Source organism: Giraffa tippelskirchi, chromosome 1 (assembly GCF_054371585.1).
Source record: "Giraffa tippelskirchi isolate mGirTip1 chromosome 1, T2T-mGirTip1v1.2.pri, whole genome shotgun sequence".
NCBI lineage: Eukaryota > Metazoa > Chordata > Mammalia > Artiodactyla > Giraffidae > Giraffa > Giraffa tippelskirchi.
This window is the reverse complement of record NC_137275.1, coordinates 52,652,269-52,665,836: the sequence shown is the minus strand read 5'-3', so window position 1 is coordinate 52,665,836 and position 13,568 is coordinate 52,652,269. Positions and strand designations below refer to the sequence as shown.

Sequence of the window (13,568 nt, the reverse complement as noted above, 5' to 3'; positions counted from 1 at the left end):
CATCGGGTGGCCAAAGTATTGCAGCTTCTGTTTCAGCATCAGTCCTTCTAATGAATATGCAGGGTTGATTTCCTTGATGGATTGATGAATTCAGGATTGACTGGTTTGATCTCCTTACAGTTCAAGGGACTCTCAAGACTCTTCTCCAACACCACAGTTCATAAGCATCAATTCTTTGGTGTTCAGCCTTCTTTATGGTCCAACTCTCATATCCATACATGACTACTGGAAAAACCATAGCTTTGACTATACAGACCTTTGTTGGCAAAGTAATGTCTCTGCTTTTTTAATATGCTGTCTAGGTTTGTCATAGCTTTTCTTCCAAGGAGCAAGCATCTTTTAATTTTAGGGCTGCAGTTGTCATCTGCAGTGATTTTGGAGCCCAAGAAAATAAAGGAGTTGCATTATACCCTCAATCATTGGCTCCACCACGAAGCCCAAAATCTCAGATGATTACATGTAAGTGTAAGAGTTCAAGGTGATGATTTGTGTATGAAAGCAGTGACTGCCTATTCATCTGTGGTAACAAGGCTTTTAGAAGCTTATCAAACAATCATTTTTTAAGTATATACAACAGTCCAATAACTGAGTGACACTCTGGGTTACAACAGTTACAACTTTTCCTGCTAAGACGTGAATCCATGTTGGTGTGGGTCGTTAGGCTACGTTGTCACTGATACTATACTTCCTTCTGGTTTCGGAAGGCTCCAGTGTTCCACGAAGATTGTGGCACTTTCCAGACTGACAGTGAATCACTGGAGCCTTGCATGATGGATCACCCCTCTGCTGCATCCAGAAAGAGCCATTCCTCATCTGACCTGGGAGTCAGGGGAAGTGCGAGAGATGGAAGTTGCTCAGGGATCATCATCACAATTTTTTGCTTCCTTTTGACATGACAGCCTCAAGTCCCCACGTTTCACTGCCTGGTGCTGAAACATGCTTATGAGAAACAGTGGACCAGTTATCAAAACAGAAGATGTGTTCCTTAGAAGAAATTGTTGTCTTTCATACATCCACCAACAGGGACAGCGCCACCAAGACGGATCAGCTTGCAAACACCCTCCACACACTCCTCTGAGGGACCTCTTAGACAATCACTTACAGTGTCTTTCCATAAAGGTTATTCTAGACTGAAAGTATTAGCTAGCATCCTGGCATGATTAATAGAAGGCAAAGGGGTCACTTTCATAGAGATAAAATACAACCAAGGTGTAAGTCAGCAGAATGGTCAAGTAAATCCTGATGCCTCTGCTTATTGTGTGTCTGTATTAAAAAGAAATTAACTCTAGAGGTCAAGATAATATTGGAGCATAGGGAGAGAATTACTGCTGTCTCCCTGAAGACTTTTCTCCCTGAGGCAAGACAGCATACACCTTAGATTAAACTTTTATCAGCAGATCTTGGAATTCCATCAATCTTTCATTACCGGCTGGCTCAGGGAACCCTCTGACTACTTGTCATTAGGAGGCTTTCCATCCTCCCTGTGAGGACCTGCCTCCCTCCATCACCCCTAGGAAAAGAAACAATGGCAAAGTGAAAATAGAGGTAACTTTCTGATTAGCTCAAAAACCAAGAGGCCTACTATTTCTAAACCCCTAAAAGAGAACTGCCCTTTATCACTGACAACTTCTACCAATTTAGAAAGGCTGTTTCCTTGGCACCCACAGTGTGCAAAGCTGGACAGAAAGAATAGCTGCACTCAATTTGGTCACCTGAAAGCCCTCTTCTTGGCAGACATGCCCTCCACACTGCCTCCTGCAGTAAGGGCTAATTCAATTTAAGGGTCAACACCAGAGAGAAGAGGCAGGAGACCGGAACCACAGCAGTTATTCAAACAGAGAGAGAAGATCATATAAAGAATGGTAACTACAAAACTGAAAAAGGAATAGGAAGAAGTTATCAGGAAGGCAGCAACTGCAAGAGGGGGCTATGACCTGGAGGGTGGAGAGAACAAAGGGCAGAGGTTGGAATTAGTAAAAGCCAGAAGTTTGGAGACGCCCCATGGAGCAAAACCTCTGACACTGAGCAGATGGTATGCTGGGCTGGTGTCTCTAGACTTGAAGTAGGGCCAGGGACCCGGACCTTTAAAGGGGGTGCCTGAGCCAATTGTGCTGGTGGCTCTGAAGACGGTGTGTATGCATTTCTGTATCAGGAAAACTGTGTCACAACTGATGCACTGAGATAAAAATCCTGTTCCAGAATGAAGCTCACAACACAGGAAGTAAGTCCCTCCCTTCCTCCAGCCTTGCAGTCCTGTCGAGTCAGAGGCTAACAGCAGCAAACCAGAGAAGCAGAAGTGTGGTCTGCAGACTCCCGGCTCCAGCCTCACAAAGCAAGCAGAGAATGGTGGGTTTGGAGCTCAGGGACTGCAGCCTAATAACTGGCACAGGAAGCAATAGGTCACAGGCTGGGAACACTGAGGTGATTCATTTCCAGACTGTCAGAAGCCCACTTGTTTCACCTCTTCTTTGGTGATAGTGGTATTGACTTGGCAACTGTTGACCCAGCTAGAGACTCCACTTCCCAGAATCCTTTACAGCGGCACGGGGCCAAAGGGATGTGACTAGAATGTGGGCATAACATGATGTGTGAAGGTTCCAGGTCACCGTCAACTTAGGGACGAGTCCCTTGCCCAGTCAGACTAGGAAGACACTGGATAGCAGAATAGGACTTGCTGTTTCCACAGACTTCCTTCAGAAGTCACAATGACTGACTGATTCAATAATAATGAATGCATGATTACTTTCAACACTCGTTCTATAAAGAACCAGGCCATACTGGGTCCACTGCATTTGAGTCGCATCTTGTTTTTTACCTTTCCTTTTTAAAATAATCCATTAAAGATGGATTTTAGCTCAGGGGCCTCTACTCTTAATTCACACCCCTGGTTTTATCTCATTAAGGAAAGGGACCAGGCCTAGAGTGTGGAGTTCTTAGTCTCCCTGCTGACACCAGGTTACTTTAGACCATCCATTACGTCATGTCAGGATTCAGAGGAGCTCCTGTTTGGACAGAGGACAATTCCAGGAGTCTGTCTTTGCCCAATTAGCTGGGCCACTTAAGGCAAATCACACTCTGACCTCAGTTAATCCCTAAAATAAAAGGGTTTAAAGACATTGGTTACTCAGCCATCTTTTACATTTAAAAGCCTGTAAGTTACAGTTTTACGCATTTTAACTAATTTACAGTCAGGATGCCCCATGCATCAGCCCCCACCTCCATCCCACCCCAAGTCCCGAAATTAAGTAGCATTTTCCAAAAGAATCAACACAAAAACAACACGGGCAGGAAAATAAAAGCATGAACTCTGTGTGGTGAAAGACTTCTAAAGCAACTTAAACCAGGAGCTTGGTGGATAAAACCAGTTGGGAATATCCCAAGAGAAGAGAAAATGAAAAAAAAAAACAAAAAAACCACTCGGTGCGCTTGAGACTTACTATGTTATTTAGATAAAAGTTCCCTGAGATCTTAACTAGATCAAACAGTTAAGCCAAAGACAAACATTTGAAAATTTATGAATAATCTATCACAAGGTAAAAATTGTTCATCAAAAAGAGAAGAAAAATGCATAAAACACATTCTCAGAAGAGACGCTCTGCTACACAAACTATAAGCACAAACAGTATCTCAGGGCCAACATTCAACCTGCAGAAGAAAGTGTTGTTTAAAAAGTGCTTGTGCACAATGGCTGTGAGGGCTGCTCTTAATTAGGAAGGAATTTTATTTCCTTAGAGCAGGCCCAGTGGGGGTCTCCACTTATAATGGTTATTTATTACAAGGAATTTCGATTTTTCCTAAAGACAAAAATAGCAACCTAGCGTTGCCACTAATTTAAATTAATAAGTTTATTGACCAGAGCAGTATTTCCTAAAGTGTTCCATGTGATCACATTTCCATGAAGAAGAGAGTTCTAGTCCACATCAGCACAGGAGAACCTGTGAGGGTCTGGAGCAAAGGGGCTTGTTACACTTGGTTTAACACACTCTTTCAACTGACCCTAGAGCCTTCCCCTCCCCACCCCCCCATTTCAAGGGAAGTCTATGAGCATCTGACCTGATTAGTGCTCCATGCTACACTGACCTGGAAAATCCCACTTATGGGGTCTGAAACCCTGCAACTATACCACTTTCCTTTCTCCTGGGAAACAAACGGGAATAGCAGACTATTGGCAACACACAGAGGATCTGTGCGCCCCTTCCCAGACCTGCCACAAGAGGCAAGGAGAATCCCTTTCTCAAGTCTCCTGTGTTCGGAAGTTGTGTATGCTTCCTACTGATACCTCCTTACAAGAATGGGGAGCGTGCTTTCTCCCAGGGTCCAGTGAGTAAACAGGAGAGCTGTGGCCAGGATTAGCAGAGCCCCTGAAATTGTTGTGAAGTCCCTCCCAACCCATCCTTGGAAAAGAAGCCTGTAGGTCCACAGAAACAAGATGGGAGGTGTCACTGGGGTCACCTGCTCCAGTCCCTGGAGGCAAAATGCCAGCTCAACAACTCAGTGCCACTGGCACACATGAGGACAGCCTCCCCACAGCAGCAGGTCAATCTGACTGCTCCCTGGGGCTGCAGTTCCAATTTTGATTGGAAATACAGGGCTCTTTATGAAACCCCTTTCACCAGTTGGTGCCTCTGGGAGCCTTAACATTTATTTCACTGTGATCAAAAAGAACTAAAGTACAGAACAGTCAAGAAAGAGGAGGGAGGCCTCCCTTTGCCTAGAAATCATGCTTCCCAGGTGATACTAGTGGCAAAGAATCTGCCTGCCAATGCAGGAGACACAAAGAGGTATGGGTTCAATCCCAGGTCAGGAAGATCCCCTGGAGAAGGAAATGGCAACCCACTCCAGTATTCTTGCCTGGGAAATCCCATGGACAAAGGAGTCTGGTGGGCTACATTCCATGGGGTCGCAAAGAGTTGGACATGACTGAGCGTCTGAGCATACGGCTGCATATTGCAAATGGACTCCAAGAAGCACCGTAATTAAGGCTGGCGTGAGTCTCAAGAACAAGACAAAAACATCAGTCCTGTCCAGCAACCACTGACACCCCACAGAGAACCAGCCTCTGGTGCCAAGGAGACTTCTTAGCTAATCATAATAAGAGGTTTCTCTGAATCAACCTGGGGGATCAGTAGAGAGGTATCACAGCTGGGTCACCTCCTTACCCAAAGTAAACTTGCTCCATAAGGAATTTCTGCAGAGCAAACCAAACCCACTTGAAAGCCTTAGGAAAATGCTAAACCCCAAATAACTTCATAAATTCTGAAATTACATGGCTCAGTGAAGCACTCAGAATTTCACGAGAAACTGCCCTTCATGCCTCTGGTATACATACTTTTCATATTCATTTTAACCACATCAAGAAATCCCCTAAGAGATTCCATTTTCTCATCAAGGGAAGTTACAAAAGAGAATTCGAAATGGACTTGTTTTTGCAAGCAAAATGAAACACTTTTATGTTTTATTCATGCAAAGTGTAAGTCCCTTCGCAGCATTACAAATTGAATTTGCTCTTGTAAATTGCTGTAAAGGAAAAAAAGAAAAAAGAAATCAAAAGCAAAACCAAGTCTCTTTTAAAAAAATAACAATCGGGAATACAAAGGTCCCTTCTTTCAGAGAATGAAAACTTCAATGGGGAGAAACTGAAACTTTCACAGACATATTTTTTATTTACTGCTTCCAAAAGCAGTCCAGCTCAAGGGCCCCCAACCAATGCAGGAGCTTCCTGAGGTCCCGAAAGCTAATGTGGAACCCTCAGTGTATTTCTAAATTACACTTACCTGCTAACATTGAGTAAGAACAAGAGTAACCCAGTGCACATTTCAGAAACATAACCAAGGCAAGGTAACCTAATTTATACTGATATCATTGGGTGCAGTAGGGGGGTCGGTAATTCTTTCTACTTTGTAGGACAACTGAACACAGCATCTGGAACAGCCTCTGGCCCTCTGTTATCAAATGATAGACTGTACTCAAAACCTCCCTGAGGTCTGATCCTCCCTCACCCTCTCTGTCTTTGAAAGGAAACCATGTAATTAGCTGTCTCTTCAAGTGGATGTTGCTTTAACAAATCAAAGCTAACATGCATTAAGCATTTTCTATATCCCCATCACCATGCCAATTACTATACATACACACAGGCATAAACATACACATGCTTTGTGGTCCTTATTATCATCCCCATTTCACACATGAGAGAAACTGAGCTCAGGGCTTGAATAATTTTGTCCACTGGAATTTGAATCATATTTTTCACCCTGAACAGAGAGCATTTGGCCTTACTTTAAAGAGTTGGGGTGACCTGAAAACCTCATTGATGAAATCCACTCACAAGCTAACCTTAAGAAAACACAACCCCATCCAGTTGGACATGCATATAATGATCTTCACCACGGCTCCTGTCTTAAAAACAAACATGGAGGATAGGAAGCAGGGAAGGATCAAGCATCTTACACTCTTCCATCAAGGCTAAACGTTTTTAAATATGTACAAACATCATCATGTATTTTCCTTTAATTTCAGTGCTCTAGCTCTGCCAAGCAAGGGAATGACAGGTGTGGATGCATAATCTAGCTACTTACTCCCTTCAAAGCACCTGGTACAGCTGTCACTGTTTATCACTGTTACAAAAGCTCAAAGATACAGCTGTGCTCCCAGGAAGGTTTATCCAATCAGCCATCAAAGGACACTCCACCTCTCTCTTTTGCGACCATTTCTATGTCTGGTTTCAGCAAAAATGCTTGTTCTTTGATGAATGCTTATCCATTTTCCTTTTAGGCTTAGCATTTGGAACTGAAGCAAAACACTATTGAATTTGCTACTGCTCGAGGTTGGGTGAAGCCAAGGCTGAACCCCCTAGAGGACGACACAACCCAATAAACCAGAAAACCCAGGAATGGAGTCACAGGCTCCAGAGAGCCATCTCTCTGTTGTCTGGGATTTCACCAGCTTCCGCAATGCTCTTGCTCATTTTCAACAAAGTAATAAATCATCCTACAGCTCGTCCCTAAATGCTAGGAGATCTTCGGGCACCTTGAGCGTTGCCAAAGATTAATTATAATTCAAGAGTTAGATGCATTTCATGCAACCCAATTACTTAATAAAGTATCAAAGTCTGATGTCTGTGATACCTGCCACTGTATTACTTTATTACTTAGAACATGTACTTGAAAACCAGAACTTCCTGTTTCCAGTCACTCTGGAGAACAAAAAGATTCACAACACATCTAAATAAGAAGTACTTGCTGGAAATGACAAACATTCAGTAGAATTTCAGAAAAATACACATCGAATGGAATGTTCGTATGACCAGACATTTCAAACGTTAAAAATGTTCAGCCAATTTCAAACTCCAGAAGTTCCTGATAAGCATGAGTTAATGACCTAAAGCTTGTGATTTGGATAAACAACAAGGTTCTACTGTATAGCACAGGGAACTATATTCGATTTCCTGTGATAAATCATAGTGGAAAAGAATATGAAAAAGAATACATATATATATATATATACACACGTATAACTGAATCACTCTGCTGTATAGCAGAAATTAACACAATCATTACAAATCAACTATACTTCAATAAAATAATTTAAAAAAATAAAGCTTGTGATTAGAGGCTGTTCAACCTCTCCCTTCCAACAAGCCCTCTACGAAGAAAATACCAATAGCAGAGCATCTGAAATAGTTGAGACTCTACTTTAAAAAAGACTGCAGAGAAGAGGAAAAAAACAAGGTGAGAGTTCAGAGAGTCTGGATGAGCTGGGAACTTAGATGGGATGCGTAGGTGGAGAAACATGCAGAACCAGAGGCAGGATCCAGAGCTGAAAAGGGTCTGAGGGACAGAAACCAGCTTGGTTTATGAGGCTGGGATAGAGATGCGCTTTCATTTTTCACATTTCTGCAGAGAGTTCACTGTCAAGTTTCACAGTCAGGGACATGCAGTAACAGCAAGGCTCCACTTTGGCGCTAAGCTAAAACTGGGCCACCTGGTGAGGTGACAAAGGACACGTCGGGCACTCACCGGCCGTTGTCGCGGCCCACGCCCCACACACGGATGCTGACGATGGGCTGAGCGTGGAGCACGCTGCGGTCCATGGGGTCCACCAGGCTCAGCGTGTCGTTCTCCAGGACCAGGTACATGTCCTTCCCCTGGGATTCAATGAGAAGACTGCTTACCTTCTGCACAAAACTATGCATCCTCAGGACGTTTGTGGCTAGCAAGGGATGTCAGTTCAATGATCAAAATATTGCCCCTGGGTCTGAAATTTTTTAAGGGAGAAACATCCTCTCCTGATTAAAATATTTATTAATCCTTCAACTTCCCCTCACATGCCCAATTTCTCTCTCCTTCTCCAAATCCTCTGAAATGTGTCCCTAGACTGCTTTCGAGCTGGCTCTTATTTTTAATTACTTACTCTTTGAATCTTTAAGAAAAATGGCTAATGGCAGGTTCCCTGGAGAATTTCGTCTCTTCCTAACTCCAGGTTGGCCAGCCTCTCGTAACCCCTCTGTCCTCATTCCTTCCTCTCTGCTCAGACCCTACCAGCTGTCCCCGTGATGGCCTTCCTGGACCCACGACAAGGGCTGTCTCTTCTTGGTTTTAACACCACCTCTGATCTGTGTGATATGCTCGGTAAATAGCAGGCACAGCTTTGTGACACTTCTCGGTGCTTCAGTAGCTAATGCTGATGTGCCTCTATGACATCTCAGATATTACAGCACACGCTTCAGGCTCTTTGGCTCGTGAACACTCTCACTTGCCTCAGAGCTTGGTTTGCTATTATCTCCAATTAGCAGATGGGGAAACTGAGGCTTATAGGTTGTGACTTGCTCATGATCCGACATGGAGGCTGCGATGCCTTTAGCCGCGGTGGGTGCTGCAGTGATACCAACACTGGGGAGGAGGAGGTTTCCAGCATCACTGTTCAGGTTCTGGTCTCCTGTCTCCCCACATATTAATGGCTCTTTGAGGGCAGGAATGTTAGCCTATCCAACTTCATTCCCCTTGCCAACTCTCAGGCATTTTAAGAAATTATTAAATGTTTGCTGTCTGACAGAAAGGCTGTGTCCACTGAAGGTCACGGTCAACCCAGATGCTGTGGCGTGGATGCCAGGGCTTCAGTCATGTCCAACTCTTTGTGACCCCCTGGACTTTAGCCTGACAGGCTCCTCTGTCCACAGGGATTCTCCAGGCAGGAATCCTGGAGTGGGTTACCATTTTCTTCTCCACCAGGAAGGTCTAGAGGGGAAGAATGGTGAGTCTTCTTGGCCGATCTTTAAATTCCAAAGTGGGACAGATAAACTGCTCCTTGGTCTGGGTTTTAAGAATAATGTCCCATCACAAGTTCTCAGAGTGAACATAAGCTCTGCTGCTGAGGTGGCAGACATGGGTGTTGCAATGCCTCCACTTGTCAGTGTTTATTTAAGCCAAGCATCTACAACTGAGATCCAGGATGATTCGAAATCTTCCGAAAGGGGAAGAGAGCCACTTCCAGGCGAGAGCACTGGCAGGAAACAAAACTTGTGCAGGCTGTTGTAATTGCACAGACCCTGCTAGTAAAGTAATGTTTAAAATTCTCCAAGCCAGGCTTCAGCAAGATGTGAACCTTGAACTTCCAGATGTTCAAGCTGGTTTTAGAAAAGGCAGAGGAACCAGAGACCAAATTGCCAACATCCAATGGATCATCGAAAAAGCAAGAGAGTACCAGAAAAACACCTATGTCTGCTTAATTGACTATGCCAAAGCCTTTGACTGTGTGGATCACAATAAACTGTGGACAATCCTAAAAGAGATGGGAATACCAGACCACATGACCTGCCTCTTGAGAAACCTGTATGCAGGTCAGGAAGCCACAGTTAGAACTAGACACGGAAAAACAGACTGGTTCCAAATAGCAAAAGGAGTACGTCAAGGCTGTATATTGTCACTCTGCTTATTTAACTTATATGCAGAGTACATCATGAGAAATGCTGGGCTGGATGAAGCACAAGCTGGAATCAAGATTGCCAGAAGAAATATTAATAACCTCAGATATGCAGATGACACCACCCTTATGGCAGAAAGTGAAGAAGAACTAAAGAGCCTCTTGATGAAAGTGAAAGTGGAGAGTGAAAAAGTTGGCTTAAAGCTCAACATTCAAAAAACTAAGATCATGGCATCCAGTCCCATCACTTCATGGCAGATAGATGGGGAAACAGTGGAAACAGTGGCTGACTTTATTTTTCTGGGCTCCAAAAGCACTGCTGATGGTGATTGCAGCCATGAAATTAAAAGATGCTTACTCCTTGGAAGGAAAGTTATGACCAACCTAGACAGCATATTTAAAAGCAGAGACATTACTTTGCCAACAAAGGTCCGTCTAGTCAAGGCTATGGTTTTTCCTGTGGTCATGTATGGATGTGAGAGTAGGACTATAAAGAAAGCTGAGTGCCGAAGAATTGATGCTTTTGAACTGTGGTGTTGGAGAAGACTCTTGAGAGTCCCTTGGACTGCAAGGAGATCCAACCAGTCCATCCTAAAGGAGATCAGTCCTGAATGTTCATTGGAAGGACTGATGTTGAAGCTGAAACTCCAATACTTTGGCCACCTCATGCGAAGAGCTGATTCATCTGAAAAGACCCTGATGCTGGGAAAGATTTAGAGCAGGAGGAGAAGGGAATGACAGAGGATGAGATGGTTGGATGGCATCATTGACTCAATGGACATGGGTTTGGGTGGACTCAGGGAGTTGGTGATGGACAGGTAGGCCTGGCATGCTGCGGTTCATGGGGTTGCAGAGTCAGCCACGACTGAGCGACTGAACTCAACTGAACTGAACTACAGAGCCTGGAGCAACAAACAGCAGGCCGTCTCGGACCTGAAGTGCCCCCCAGTGTCTCTTTTGGGGAACTGCAGCTCACATGGCTTGCTGTGGGCAGGGTTTCTTTCTATGGACACATTAAGGTCAGTTGTGTCCAGACCCTGGGCAAAGAGCCAGCTGCTAATTAACCAGTCTGCAGATTAATCATGATTGAGGTGCAGGTCCTGGAGAGATTCTGTGTCCCAGCACCTCACGGAGGCTGGGTAGCTGATGAGCAGCTAAGCAATGGTTGGCAGAGCCAAGAGGACAAGCCAAGCTAGACGGGAGGGTTGCAGTCCACCAGCTTGTCCCCCTAGTGAAGGCCAGGCTCCCTTCTTCCCGCCTTCAGCTGAGGGCTGCCACATGCTCAGGAGCTGTGTCATCACAGAATCCTGAGGAGCTGGGCACCCGTGAGCAGGGCAGGTCCTAGGGCCCCTGGGGGCCAACAAGGTGACGTGCTTTCAGATAACTGAGAGCTGACTGGGAATTTTTGGTGCCTTTTCCCTCTCTCTCTTTGTCCTTTCCCACCAGGAACTGGGTCATTGGCTGCAGTCTAAGAGAAATCTGCAGCCAGACCCAGTGGTGAGTGGCCCCCAGCATAAATCCCACCTGGTAACTACTCCTCCGTGCAGCTGCTTCCTGGAAAATACCTCAACGGTGCTAAGAGACTATAAAAGGGTTCGGGCTGACATTGTCACCTATGTTAAATATATTTTGTAGGACATGACCCACAGGGAGATCAAATCCACCCCACCTCTCCCTGCTACACACACATACACACACAGTGCATTTCCTTGGGTCCTCACAAAGGTCCTCACAAAGGCAACAGAGGCTGTCTTCATCAGTCAACTCTACCAACAATCTCTGTATTACAGGACAGAACCAGGGACCACTGCTGGCTGATCACCTAAAGTGAGAATGGTTGGCTGAGTGTGGAATATCCCCGGTATACAATAAAAACCTTCAGCGCTCCTCAGAACTGTGTCTCTCGGCTCTTGGGGCTCTGGGGTTTCATGAGGCACAGCAGGAATGCAAGCAAGTCTGACATAAATTATTTTCATCTGTAACTTACCTCTCCCCAAATGCCAACTGTATCTCGGATGTCATTTTTGCAGTAGGAAAGCTGCCTGATGCAGTTGTTGACGGCAACACTACTCTTGCCGGGAGCGAGGTCCTCCTCTGCCATTTCCACCCACCCCAGAGAGCGCACAGCGAAACACTAGGAGAAAATCAGAGAACCAGAGATTACTTACTGGCCACAGGTAGCCTAAGATCCTCTACAAAATATGCATAATGTGTCTTCAATGACTATAAAATGTTCAATCATCTAATTTAATAACTAATTCTCGATTGTTGAAAAATTTAATTGTGGCTATTTTTTACTACTAAAAAATACAGTAATAACTATATGCTTGCCTACCTTTCTGTGTGTTCAGTTTTTTTCTTAGAACCAATTATTAGAAGTAGAATGATAGGGCTAATGGGTTTAAACATTTGTAAGCTCTTTTTTTCTAGTATCTGGCAGTATCAGTATCTTTTACCTAGTATCAGCCAGGATTTTTCAATAGTAAGAACCTCAGAGGGTTCTCACAAGGAGAAACCTCTGTGAGATTTGTTACTTGTTAAGTACCTAGGAAAAGACAATAGAAGGGAGAAAGAATTAAATACATGTTTGGCACTTGTTTCTAATAACAATGGGGCAAAATGTATTCTCTAATATCCAGAAATTAAGGAAAACAGAGGGTGGGGGTGTGCGTTCATCATTAACAAATCTCAGTGTTTGTTATTAGCACCAAATCCTTAAAAGTCTACAGAATAATTAACCTGTAAGAAAACAGAGCACAAATTCATATGCATGTTGCAACAAATAAAAAAATCCAAAAATTTATAAAGAAGTTCATGGGACATATGAGGGCAATTTGGATACAGCATCTACCTAGTGGTTAATTGCTAGGGTTACCAGGTGGCTGGAATTGCAGTCTCCCATGGCAACCTGTGACTCAGGTCCCCTCCTGAGCTGCACGTCAATTGAAGAGACCACGTTCCCAGGACAGGAGGGGCAAACAAGGTGCCACACTTCTGTGGAGCCAACAGGCTGACTCTCAGACAGCATCTCCTAAAGTTTCCAAAATTGCACTTCATAACAAAATGAAGAAATGCAGCGAAGTGTCCCAAAGTGACCACATTCAGTCTAGTTTAATGTTCTCTGTGTCTCAGCCCCTATACCCAGATGGGGTGCCTCCTTCCTGAATTGTTAATCACTTTCTCAAAAAAATATCCCACCAGAATACTGAAAACGTTAACAGAATGTGGACCTCAGGTCCCAGAGGGGAAGGACTGAGGTACCTGGGTCCCGGTGCGGACCCCATGTGGAATGGAACAGCTCTTGCACGCTGATGGTGCCCATTAGGCCTCTTACGAAACACCCAAAAGAGAAGGTCATTGCTACAACTGCAAAAGCTACTCAGGACCCCGGGTCCCAGGAAAGGTTCTGGGAAATGCCCTCACAGCTCATGTGCACATGTGCATCTATCTGCTGGAGAGACACTGCCCAAGAGGAAGGTGCCACAGGAGACAGGGCTGCTCCTTCTGAGGCTCTGCTCCCTTTACCCTGAGACCAAACTGCTCCTGCAAGTGGGCATGTCAGAAATGCCACAGGAGGACACCATAGTGCATCTCCCGACCTTTTATTAGGACCCACAACTTCAAGGGCCATGCCTATAAGTGCTCATTTT

At 44.6% G+C, this 13,568-nt stretch overlaps 1 protein-coding gene across 21 annotated transcripts in view; it reads right to left on the bottom strand.

Annotated features, from left to right (window-relative positions):
* Nucleotides 1-13,568, bottom strand: part of APBB2 (amyloid beta precursor protein binding family B member 2) — a 368,065-nt gene that overhangs the window by 59,571 nt on the left and 294,926 nt on the right. For all 21 annotated transcript variants that reach the window (XM_081591655.1, XM_081591664.1, XM_081591485.1 and 18 more), the window contains 2 exons: nucleotides 11,906-12,052; nucleotides 8,016-8,143 (listed from right to left, as the gene is read on the bottom strand). In XM_081591655.1, the coding sequence (XP_081447781.1) occupies nucleotides 8,016-8,143; nucleotides 11,906-12,052 (275 nt within the window). The remainder of the gene's footprint in view (nucleotides 1-8,015; nucleotides 8,144-11,905; nucleotides 12,053-13,568) is intronic.